Genomic DNA, 13,078 nt, shown 5'->3' on the forward strand with positions numbered 1-13,078 from the left:
CCTCTCCGCACGTAGTCCCGGCCTCGGAGCCGGCGGAGGGACACGCGGGAGGCGCGCAGTCCCGTTTGGAATTTTGGCGCGGACATGGGGAGGGGCGCCCTCGTTGATTGGTTGGTGCTTCGGCTCTGCCCCGCCCCTTCCGACACCTGCAGCCGCCGCTTCCCGCCATCCAAAATTCAAACGCGGGACGCTCAGCCCTCTTGGCCCTCGCGGAGCGAGAGCTCTACGCCTGTGACAGGCTTTCCGTGGGCCAGTTTGAAGAAGTTTCGCTGATGACCGCATCTGAACAAGTTCGCCGCTCAAAAGAAAGAAACCGGACGAGCTCAGCGTCCTTTGAGCAGGGACGTAGGTTCTGTCCCCAGCTCTGCCACAAGATCTGGAGGAATCCTCATCCCGTGCTAATTCCCACCCCCGTAAACAACTAATTGTAAACCCAAGACCCTAAGATGGCGTTAGTGTATCCTGTTACGTAGACTGCATGTGTCCAGTAAACGCTACATCGCAGCATTACAGAAAATGGCTTCCTCAGGTGACAGCAGTTACTCGACTGCTCTGCTACACGATAAGACTAGGAGAGGAGTCCTAGTGAGATAGAGGCACAAGCTGCTTATTTATCGGGATAAATAACTACGGTTTATTAATTCAACGTGTATTAAATATTGAGCATCTAGACTCAGGCATTCTAACCACTGAGAATCACAAAAAAGCTCTCAGGGACTTTACATTCTAGTGGAAGGAGAAGGAATATGCTCATATAGTGAATATGTACACAGATTTAAGTGGTTAAGTTACAGAGAAATACAGACAAGGGGAAGGGAAGATTAGAGAAGTTCTCCCTGAGAAATCTGAATCCCTCATCCCTCTGATCCCCCCCACCATAGATCTAGGAGAAAGGCAGCAGAGGGAAGCTGAGGACATGGAGGCCAATGGGCAAACTAGCTTGCTGGAGCTTAATGTAGTGAACATGGAAGCAGCTAGGGGAAATCCCCATGCTGCAGGTAGCAGGCAAGATAAGAAACGCAGCCTGAGTGTTAGCTTGGAGTGGTTTGGAGTGATTAGGTTTGCAGTGAGATCATACTAAGTGTGTTAAGGGTGTGACAAGCTAGAGTGAAGTCATTACAACCTGTTTGGAGTGATAGCAATGTGCGAAACGTGTGATAATGATAAGAAGAGGTATAAAAGACCCCAGGAACAGACCAACGTCGTCCGTCCTTGACGACCCGTCAAGTGGACCCGCCGAAGCTCTGCCCGAGACGCAGACACTCTGCCAGAGACGCTCTCCCGTTCGAGACGTCAGATGCCGGAGAACATCATGAGACCTTGAAGCACGTCGCAGCGCGACCCTGCCGCGTCCGACACCACCGGCGCCACAGACTCAGGTCGTATACCAGGACTCTTTTCCGCAATGACTCTAGCCTAGCCTTGGTGCCAGCCCGATTACCTTGGGCTGGCATACTGCTTATATTCCTTTGACTACCGCTATGCTTATTATGCTTATTTTCATATTCTCTTGTATGTGTGTGTTTGATGATATAATAATAAATGAGATTATTCTCGAAAAGCCACTTGCAGTCGATTAATATACGTGGGATCCCGAAACATAAAATCGGTGCTCGCGACAGTTGGCGTAGTCGGCAGGATCCCACGTTTTATATTAATTTGGACTGAGAATTTATTAATCCTAAGCTTAGTTTCGTTTGCGGACCACTGAGTGATTACCATTACTCCACGAAGCCAACCCAGGCAACTGGGGAAGAGAAAGCCACTTGCAGTCGATTAATATACGTGGGATCCCGAAACATAAAATCGGTGCTCGCGACAGTTGGCGTAGTCGGCAGGATCCCACGTTTTATATTAATTTGGACTGAGAATTTATTAATCCTAAGCTTAGTTTCGTTTGCGGACCACTGAGTGATTACCATTACTCCACGAAGCCAACCCAGGCAACTGGGGAAGAGCGGGTTATTGAAGAGCAGGGAAAACTCAGGCCGAAAACACCACCCTCCCTAAAGGTGCGGAAGTAGGCCGCCGCAGACGCCACGAAGCCAACTCAGGCGCAAGCTTGAGGAAGAGCGGGTTGATGCGCATGGCGAAAGGGGAAGCAAACGAAACTAATGCGTAGATTTTTAAGCAAAAGATTTGAAAATTTGGAAAATTGGTCAATACTAAATTCAAAAATTAATGAAAATGAAATATTAGTAACTGCCAGTGGTTTTTCAGAAAAATTCTAAAAATTGAAAATATTGAAAATTTTTAAAACTGTTTTGCTAACATAGAAAGGCTGACTAACATGCTTGAGAAAACGAAACTAAAACTGAGATCGGGAGGAATGCCTCAATCAAGTTCGCTTAAGTTAGAATTAATGGAGACCAATGCGAGTCCACCTAATGGACCCCAATCTAACAAAACCTCTAATAGATAAAGATATAGAAGTAAAAACCCAGTATTAATGAGTTCTGAAGTATAATGAGTATTAATGAATTCTGAAGAAAATGAATTTATGGGCAAATGACCGGTCACATATGAGATAGGGATGGAGGAACCGAGGAAGGGGTTGGCCATCCCCCATGAACATCTTTCCCCATTCCCTCTTTCCCGAAGGTTTTTGCGTTGACTCCGAAAAATTGGCATAGAGGCTCACAACCTCGGGTGGTCCGATCTCGGCTTCCCGAAGGTTTTTGCGTTGACTCCGAAAAATTGGCATAGAGGCTCACAACCTCGGGTGGTCCAGGATCGGCTGCTACCCACAAACAGGCCCACACCTCGGGAATAGAGAAGGAGTCTAGGACGTGTGTTCGAGAGCTTGCTCGAGAGCTGGCGTCCGGGACGTATGCTAGAGAGCTTACGTCCCAAATAGCCCAAAATGGAAAGGATAGGGGGCTATGGCAAAAAGGGCCGACACAGCCAAACCGGAGGAGTTAGAAAAGGAGATGAAATGGATTTATGAAGCAATGTTGAATAAAGAACAGATGAGAAACATTTATGAAGCATTAGGACATATCCTAGAAACATCCAGAGGTGAAATCCATACATTATTAGATTGGTTAACAGCGGCTTGGAGATTAGCTTTTCCTTCATCAGATCCAGCCCAATTTGAAGCCGGCGCAAATTGGGTTGCTTATCAAAAGGCAAATAACATCTTAAGGCAAACAGAAACTCCCCCAATGACACCCACACAATCAGGAACATAGAAAAAACCTATTCAGGAGAAATTCTAAAATAGGCCTCACAGGAAATTTAATTGCATGTAGTACCATGGATGAAGCAACTCAGTTTTCCAAAAATATGAACAATTTTGTACCAACATGGTCTCTAGGTATAGTCACATACTCTGTACTTTACAATAATATTGGATTGTTTAGATAAATGCTGCTATAAAGAGTACTCACAGGTGAAACGGTTTTAAAAATAGAAATATAGGATAATAGAAATATTACTGCACTTATAGGATTAGAACTGCACTTTTCTGATAAGATTTACAAGTTAGATATAGTAAGCTGTTTTAAGTTACCTTTTATCAAATAAGACAATCCACATTAAGTAATTAATAAGCATAATAGTTAACTAATATATCAATTATAGTATAAATGTTATTAAAAATTGTTGTTATTAAAAATACATATATATAATCACTATATGATTGACTTAATAGAAAGTTAATAGTTAATAGTTAATAGAAGTTAATAGAAGAGATAATGGAAGTTAAGAAATGATAATAATATGAAACTTTAAATAGATACTATATGATTTTTATTATAACTCACTAGTATAATCAATAAGTAGGACTAATAATAAACAGTCCGGACCATTATCTCAAAGACCAAACAGCATAGTTATTTAATTGGAAAAGAAAACACTTCTATAATTATAGACAATAGAAAATAAAATTGGAGAAAAGAACTATATCAATTGGCTCTTATTATAAAATTTTTCATGGTCAGAAAATAAATACTCTCTTCTGAGAGGGCCATCCGGGCTATATATGAAGCTTGCCTAACAATGGATAAATGCACCAGGCGAAGTTTCAATAGAACTGCTAGTTGAAAGTAAAACATCATACATTGGAGCTGTTACTTGTCAAATCTCCCGAACTGTAATCAAGTGTCAACGCAAGGACAGATTTCACAGTCCCCGGACGCGATACTGCGACCAGGGGGTGGAACGTCTAAGGTGGATTGACATTACTTGAGACCAATAACACCCTAGCCAGAACAAAGGCATACAAGGAACAAAAAGGACTTTGACACTATAGTAACAAATGCATGGCTCATCGACGGACCATCAACAGGGCAACAGAGAAAACGGCAGCTTATAGGCCGGAGGATGGTTAGACTTTAACTGACCAATGAACATAAAAATCTATATATCAAATACAGCCACCACCAGTACTAAACTTATACACTAAATTATAGCAAATGAAAATGCTGTGTGGTCAGGAAAATGGGAAGAGACTAATTGAAGTTAATGAAAAGGAAAAAATCAAGAAAAAATCATATAAAAACAAGTAGGATGAAACACTATAGAAACACTGTAACTAATAAATTAATAGCATTACTAATACATATTAAGACATTAAGATAAGGAAAGTTTATAAGATAAAGGACATTACCACCAACATTATGAGACATATTGATGAGGCATATTGATGCCGATTCACAGGTGAATTGTCTAAGGTGTCATTGGACACTAGAAAAGATTTTAACATCCAAATTTGAACCATCACAGGTGATATAATCACGTCTTTCCTCTTTTATTGTGTAGTTCTTATCCGTGGCGTCTAAAATTAAAACGCCACAGGTAGAACAACATAAAGAAAAAAGAAAGTTTTACAACATTTCAAAAAACTTCCACTAAGCTATAGTCTAACTCTACTGGGACGATCGAGAGATGAAATGTGCACAGAAAGAGTCCCATGGAGGAAGCTATATCTTACTCACTGGAAGATATTAATATACTTAGATCACATATTTGTACTTACAGGAACACAAAGAAATCATACAATACATAACCTGAGGTTGTCGCCCCTGGACCTGGGAATAATCTCTGGATAACCCAAGGTAAGGGCGACCTCAGTCTAAAAAGAATTGGAAGAAATGAAAAGTTTCTACCAATCTTTATTTATAACATTAGTGTTGATAACATTAGCAATATGGGGAATTACAGCTCCAATAGTACACTACACTGGAACATGAAAATTAATGATAAGGAACAATCATCCAATTTTAGGACATGCATTAAATTACACTATATGTTGGTTGCCATATTAATAATGACATCAATAGGAAAAATAGAAAATACCAGCTCTACTACATCTGTTAGTACAACAACAGAAATAACAACTACATTACCAACAACACCTGCAACAACCACATTGCCAACAATAGCACTTAAAGATATACCAACCAAAAATATTACTAACAGATGGCCGCAATTCTGGAAAGATTTCAGAGATTGGACTCAAATTACTAACACATTTCATAGTTGGTGGCAAAAATATGCACATTGCATAGAATACTCATGGGCAAAAGGCTGTGATGAATATAGGAAGGCAACTGGACATTCTTTTCACTTTAAAACTTACATGAGCATGATGGACACAGAAGTGACAGATCTAGGTGAACAAAACCCCTTAAAATGCCATAAGATAGAATTTTGGGGAAATAAGACAAGTCACATGCCAATATATACCACAGCATGGAAATTACCAGAAGATCTAACATTAATAAATGTAAAAGTCAATAATGAATATCAGACTTTGATGCTAGGATCCAGTTTAGAAGGTACCATATACCCACATCTAGCAGCGACCTTTACCTGTGGTCGAGGTATGAACATGACTTATGCTAGACAATGGTTCCAACCTATGATGCTTAACTCATGGGAACCATTAGAAATGGAAGTATACAACCAAACAACCGAAGAGATCCAGGAGTTAGATCTAAGCTATGAGTATTATAATGATGAAAATAATGAAACAAACATACCTAGCATAGAGGAACTTGATCAACAAATACAAGAATTATTAATGATACCAGATAATTATACACGAGACACCATGAAAGGAAAGAAAGAACTAGAACCATTATGGATAGCTAAAGGAATTCCACATTTACCCAAACCATGGGGAAATAGATGTCCTAATTCTTTCATACAAAAGTTAGAAGCAAAGAAAGATAATGAAGTCCTTAAACATTCAATATTATGTGTAGCAGGATTCCCAAACCTTCCTTTTTACGGGAACTTAACACCAGTTAATGACACTGGACATGATTACAAATTGGATAATTTACCAGCAGTAAGAACTCTAGAACAATGGAAATGGACAGATTGGCGTAAAATCTTAGCTTTAGGAGTAGAACATTGGAAATTCCCAGTAATCTTAACAAGTGTCCTACCACAACCTTGGACAATGAATAGACAAGAGAAAGGATTTTACACGTGCATTAAACCATCACATATATGCTAGAGAATAATATATCAAAATTGTACTATATGGGGATGTATTTATGAAAATACATTAGAGATCAGAACCATGCAAGTTACACTCAAAGGGGCAGACGGTGTTACTGACTATGTATATAAATATAAATCATACTATTGGCCAAAAATTCTTGCAGACTATACAGATATAAATTCTACATCACTAAGAGAGTGTAAGAATGGAAATTTTACAGTACTTTTCTTAGATCAGCATGATATAAATAAAACTGTATGGAACTATCCCAATGCACCAGATCCAACATATCCAAGATGGGTATATAATGGTACAGATAAACCATGGAATCTGAGATATAATATGTCATCTACTCAGAGAGATTATATACATACAAAACCAAATGATGAGTGTAAGACAACTACAGAAGAAAAGACTTGTAGAAAATATAACTTCATATGTGCACACCATTTGTCAGGACTAGATGAATTCCCAATACCATATGATGTTGATTTTAACTTTACTAACATCTTAATCACCTCTACTGAACAGAACAACTATAAAGGCACTGGTTTCAAATACAGGTCCCCATTTGTGAATTTCACAGATGTAGTTGAAAAAGTAGAATATAAGTTACCCCTTATAGAAGACTTATACCCAACATATTCACTAATAAATAAGGGAATGTCTAGGAAAGTGTTAGCAGATAAAAATCTCAGAGCTTACTATAAGACAGGATTCAATGCATCAATTGAATGGCTAAGAACACTCAACATGACCATATCACAGGGAATACAATGGAAATATACAGGTTTCTCTTATTACTTTTCAGCACGGGGAATAGATCCCATAATACAAAAATGGATACAAATTGAATGGATAGCTCATCAACCTAAAGGATTAAATACCTCCTTTACTATAGATTGGGATAAAGTCGTTCATATCCCTCTAACACATGATACATGGCCAGATAAGAAACCATATCAAGGAAAATTATTAGACAGAGGAGGCATCACTCTCCCAAAGAATTACAAAAAAGGTAATAAGACAGAAACCGAACAAACCTATAAACTATACACAGCACACTTCCCTCAAGGATATTTATATCTACCTCCTAGTGATAAACCAACAGTAATAGAAGCACCCATGATAGTTCCAGACATGAGTACCCCAGCAAAGGTGATACTTTTCCCTAGAGTAAGGAGAGTACAACTAAAAATAGATTTAACAGTTTTAACTCCACCTGAGAGATACTGTAACGAGTATACAGAGCCACTGTATTCTCGCTTACAGTACACAACACCATTGAAAAATGGACGAAAACCTTTGCAATTACTAGCAATAGGAACAGCACTGGCAGGAGCTCTATTAGGAGGAATTATGGGAGGTGGAGTTTCAGCAGCAATGATACAACCTATTAAAGCACAAATATTGCAAATTCACAAGCTAAATAAAGTAACATCCGAAGCAATAGCAGCCATGTCAAATTCATTAGATGCCCTAAATATACTTAATCAACAAATGAGAGCAGAGATAGAGATTTTAAATAAAGAACATCATGCAACACAACAAAGAACAGAAGACCAAATATTACGAAACCATGAGGGATTAATGTGTGTACAATATAGGATGACAATGGACAAAATGATTAGAGAATTAGATACACTATTTATCACTGGTCTAGGAAGAAGAACACCAGAATTCCAGACATTACTAGATCCAACTGAATACAGCTCATGTGAAGAAGGCATGTGTACCATAAATGTTCTTCAAATCTTTCTAGATAATGCATATGCAGCATACCATACCAGACCTATTCCACAACTTTGGAAAACCAAATTAGATCCATGGAATGCCATACAAACAAGATGGATCACACCAATTGATCACTTTCTATTTATATCTATAAATGGAACCCCAGCATATGTACCACAAGAAGATTGCTACAGCTTAGGAACAAATGTATTTGTATATCCACATTTGCCATTAACTAAATTAACAGAGACAAGACTAGCACCCACTACCGTGACAGATACGATACAAGAGATGGGAGATTGGACATTCTTGGCATGTACAAATACTAACATGACTCTTACCTGCACAAACTTAAATACATCAACATATGATGACACAATAACTCAATTAGATATAATACCAGGATGTTGGATGATACATAACTGCTCCATCTTGACAAAAGGTAACGATACTTATATAACTCAAATAGCAATAAAGTCAAGCCATCTATACAGTACACCAAAATTATTTCTAGAAGATCTTGAGAAAGAACATTATGATCAGTTTATAAAAAAGAACCAGGAAATTCAAGCAATATCAGAACATAATCAGAAACAACTAGAATCAATACATAAAAAGATAATGAATGCACAACACACCTTGATTAGAGAACAACATGAGGTACACCAATTAGTAGGATTGGTAAGAACTAATACAATCATTCCTGTAAGTTGGAATACTGATATGAAAAAGTGTACTTTCTTTGATTACTTTGCAAGGTTAATCCAGCTCGACTTTACTTGCACCCCACTTGTTCACTGGTGGGAATATGTCAAAGAAGCATTATATATGGTATCCATCATATTTCTCTTAGTTGTCTTCCTCAGATTAACACGCAGAATCTTCAGAAAACGAAAGCATACAAAGATCAAGAAGGCGTGGCAATCCCTCAGGAAAACGATATTATGGCACCATCAAGAAGGAACGAAAACCGCTCCGGACGGAGATGTGATTTAATGCAAAGATATGGACTAAGAAAAACCTTAACATACTATTATGCTATGCATCTTGCACCCATGAAGGATTTGCTATATTACATGGGAGTATTTCCTAAAGATTATGTAACAAAAAGGAATTGTCATTTCTGTAAAAATAAGTTCTCCACACGATTCTTATCAGGAGAACAGGAGGAAGATAGATTGATAATGTTATTTTATCACTTCTTGATGCATCATGAAAATTGGTTAGAACCACACCCATTGGGAAGATATTTACATATGCTTGCAAGCCTAATATCATGTTATGTTTGCAAAGGAAATCATGATAATTATACAGTAACCAAAAATTTAATTAGACATGACCCAGAAAGATCATACCACTTACTAGAAGGTGATTGGTATTGTAGAAGCTCAATAGAATCAGTATATGTCCCAAATTCATTAGAATCATGGTGTGTTAGAGTAATGTTAAAACCATTGTTACACGATCTATTGTTTGAATATTCAGCATATATGACTTGGCGTGAAATGGATTTGATGCACAATACTACAACTCATCATGTATCATATGCCACTTAGATGCGCCGTAAGACTTTGTAAACCCCCGTTTTGCGAACCAGCTGGATCCCCAAAATCAAACAGGGAATCCTAATAGTGACACCTTTCATGTTGAAATCATTTCAGGTGTCAGGGGGTGGAATGTAGTGAACATGGAAGCAGCTAGGGGAAATCCCCATGCTGCAGGTAGCAGGCAAGATAAGAAACGCAGCCTGAGTGTTAGCTTGGAGTGGTTTGGAGTGATTAGGTTTGCAGTGAGATCATACTAAGTGTGTTAAGGGTGTGACAAGCTAGAGTGAAGTCATTACAACCTGTTTGGAGTGATAGCAATGTGCGAAACGTGTGATAATGATAAGAAGAGGTATAAAAGACCCCAGGAACAGACCAACGTCGTCCGTCCTTGACGACCCGTCAAGTGGACCCGCCGAAGCTCTGCCCGAGACGCAGACACTCTGCCAGAGACGCTCTCCCGTTCGAGACGTCAGATGCCGGAGAACATCATGAGACCTTGAAGCACGTCGCAGCGCGACCCTGCCGCGTCCGACACCACCGGCGCCACAGACTCAGGTCGTATACCAGGACTCTTTTCCGCAATGACTCTAGCCTAGCCTTGGTGCCAGCCCGATTACCTTGGGCTGGCATACTGCTTATATTCCTTTGACTACCGCTATGCTTATTATGCTTATTTTCATATTCTCTTGTATGTGTGTGTTTGATGATATAATAATAAATGAGATTATTCTCGAAAAGCCACTTGCAGTCGATTAATATACGTGGGATCCCGAAACATAAAATCGGTGCTCGCGACACTTATGTTCCAAGGGTAGAAATTAGTCAGTAAACAAGGAAATGAATAAATGATAACTTCATCAAAGCAAGTAGTATAAAGAAAATAAATCAGGGTTTTGCCCATTTTTTGTTTTTTATGGTTTTTTTTGGTACTGGGGATTGAACTTGGGTCCTTGGGCTTGCAAGGCAGGCGCCAGAACCTTTGATCTAAATCCCTGGCCCTATTTTTTGTTTTTTAAATAAAAATTCTCAGTGTAGCCAGATGTGGTGCACACCTGTAATCCTAGCACTCAGGAGGCTGGGGCAGGAGGCCCATGAGTTTGAAGCCAGCCTAGGCCACATAGTTCAAGGCCAGCCTGAACTACATATGTTGACATGGTCTAAAACAAGCAGAGAAAACTGAAAAGAAATCCTTCATACAATGTTGAGCCATGGGCCTGTTTCTTGAAGATAACATAGCAATGCTTAAAACCTTTGGCCCAGGAATTCCACTTCTAGAACTTCATCCTAAGGCAATAATCATGGGCATGGACCAAGTTTTATGTACAAAGATGTTGACTGCAGCTTTACATACAATAGCATAGGATCTGAAAGCAAAGTAAATGTCTAGCAGTGGGGAAAATTTAAGTGAGAATAATCTCTCCACACATAGATATTTAGGTTAATGCTGGTAGGTTCGGTTTTTTAGAAGTGTTTTAAATGTTAAAATGTCTTACAGAGTAATACAGCACATTCTAAAAACACGACCCCCCCCCCCAAAAAAAAACCAAGAACACAGAAGTGCAAAAATAAAGGTATTAGCTGGGCATGGTGGCACATACTTGTATGGCCAGCTACTCTGGAAACTGAGGCAGGAAGATCACAAGTTCAAGTCCAACCTGGGCAGTTTAGCAAGATTCTACCTAAAGATAAAAAAGCAAAAAAGGGCTGGGGATGTAGTTCAGTGGTAGAAGACCCTTGATCCCCAGTACTCCAAAAACAAACTAAAAAATAAAAGGCACAAGTCATTCTGGGTGATTGCCAGAAGGAGTTACTTGCACTGTTTGCTGTGAGCCTGGAAAATATGAATATGGGGCTTCCTGTGGCTGCCCAAGCCAGAAGTAAGGAGTTGATCCCAGAATGAAGCCCAAGCACTGAGCAGCAAAGTTTGACAGGGTGAGACAGAAGGGCCGACTGGGCCCTGGCTGGGGCCCCTCAGGAGCCTGAAGCTCCTCCTTTTCAGTCTTTCCAGTTACATGAAACAATGGCAGCCTTTCTGCCTTATCTTTGAACTGAAGCGGGTCATGATTAATACAGCTGGGCTAGCTGCTTTGTTAAAATCAAGATATAATGAGTTGTGAACCTCTCCTACTATTGTAGACTGCTAAGCTAGTTAGAAAATATTCTAAGGCAGTTAGGCAGGCCAGGCCCTCAGCACAGGAGACAAATGTGGCCTAAGGCTCTTTCACCCTAGGCCAGTATTCAAGAAAAAGAGAAAGCACTAAGCTTATGTATCTCAAGAGATAAATAGCAGTGATTGATGTTCTTCTAAACAGGCATCAGTCACCTTGGATAGGGACCAAAATCTCCCCAGCCCAGGCCTTTCCAGAAATCCTTGTTAGGTCCATGTACATTTGCTACATGACCAGCTTCCCCATTTAATCAATATTACCTAAGTGACTATACTTGATATAATCTTATTGATTGATCATAGTTTTGTCCCACCTCACGATTTCCCATTGGATCAATACTAGCTAAGCAACTATCCTTGTAACCTTAATAGTTGACCGTAGTTTTGTCCCATGTTGTACACGCCTCACCCTGTGGCTTTCTTTGCTCAATAAAACATCATTTTTTTGGTACAGGGGATCAACCTCAAACTTTTAAGCAGGCTTACCCTCAAACTCACTTTACGGACAAAGATTTAATGGGTTGTTATTTAGCATAGAATCTACAGTGAAGTGTGTATCCAGTGTGGAGGCAACAAGTCAACAATTGAGAGAAGGACCATATTCAAAGTTTTTAGGATTTAGGGGCTTTGAGACTCTCACATCTGAATAATGTGACCAGGTGTGGCCTACAAACAACCTAAGAATTTCAGTTTTTGCAACTGGAAGTTCCCTATCAGTTATATGTGTCCGTTGTAAATAAGGAAAATTCGCAAAGTTATAAAGTGTAAACTCCTAAATGTCCTTCAGTCACAGAAACACCGTTTAACAGTTTGGTGTTTTTCTTTCCAGGCTGCCAACAATTAAGAAAACCCATGATTAACACGAAAATAAATACCATTCAGAGTCACAGACTTTTTTGGCTTACTCTTATTAAGGAATCAGTCTTCTGGAGCCAGTATACACGGATCACCGAATTAAAAAAACTGAGTTCGACTATTATGAGATTTGGGGTGCTATTAAAATTGGATACTTGGATCCCTCGCCCCACTTCCCGGGCCCGGAGGCGCCGACTTTTCATACAATTTCCTCACCTGGCTCCTCCACCCGGGCAGCGTTGCCCGGCCAGCAGGCACCTCTCAGCAGGCGCCTCTCTGCGCTCGCCGCCTTCTCAGCCGCAACTCCCCGCCGCCCTGACT

General features: G+C 39.7%; 1 protein-coding gene across 1 annotated transcript in view; it reads right to left on the bottom strand.

The window, feature by feature from the left end:
- The window catches only part of Atad2 (ATPase family AAA domain containing 2), a 64,003-nt gene extending 63,917 nt beyond the window's left edge, over positions 1 to 86 (bottom strand). The window contains exon 1 of the mRNA XM_033759228.1: positions 12 to 86. Within this exon, the coding sequence (XP_033615119.1) occupies positions 12 to 86 (75 nt within the window). The remainder of the gene's footprint in view (positions 1 to 11) is intronic.
- Between the last annotated feature and the right edge of the window lie 12,992 nt (positions 87 to 13,078).

Source organism: Fukomys damarensis, unplaced genomic scaffold, assembly GCF_012274545.1.
Source record: "Fukomys damarensis isolate Sample0158 unplaced genomic scaffold, DMR_v1.0_HiC HiC_scaffold_5, whole genome shotgun sequence".
In the NCBI taxonomy this organism is placed as follows: Eukaryota; Metazoa; Chordata; class Mammalia; order Rodentia; family Bathyergidae; genus Fukomys; species Fukomys damarensis.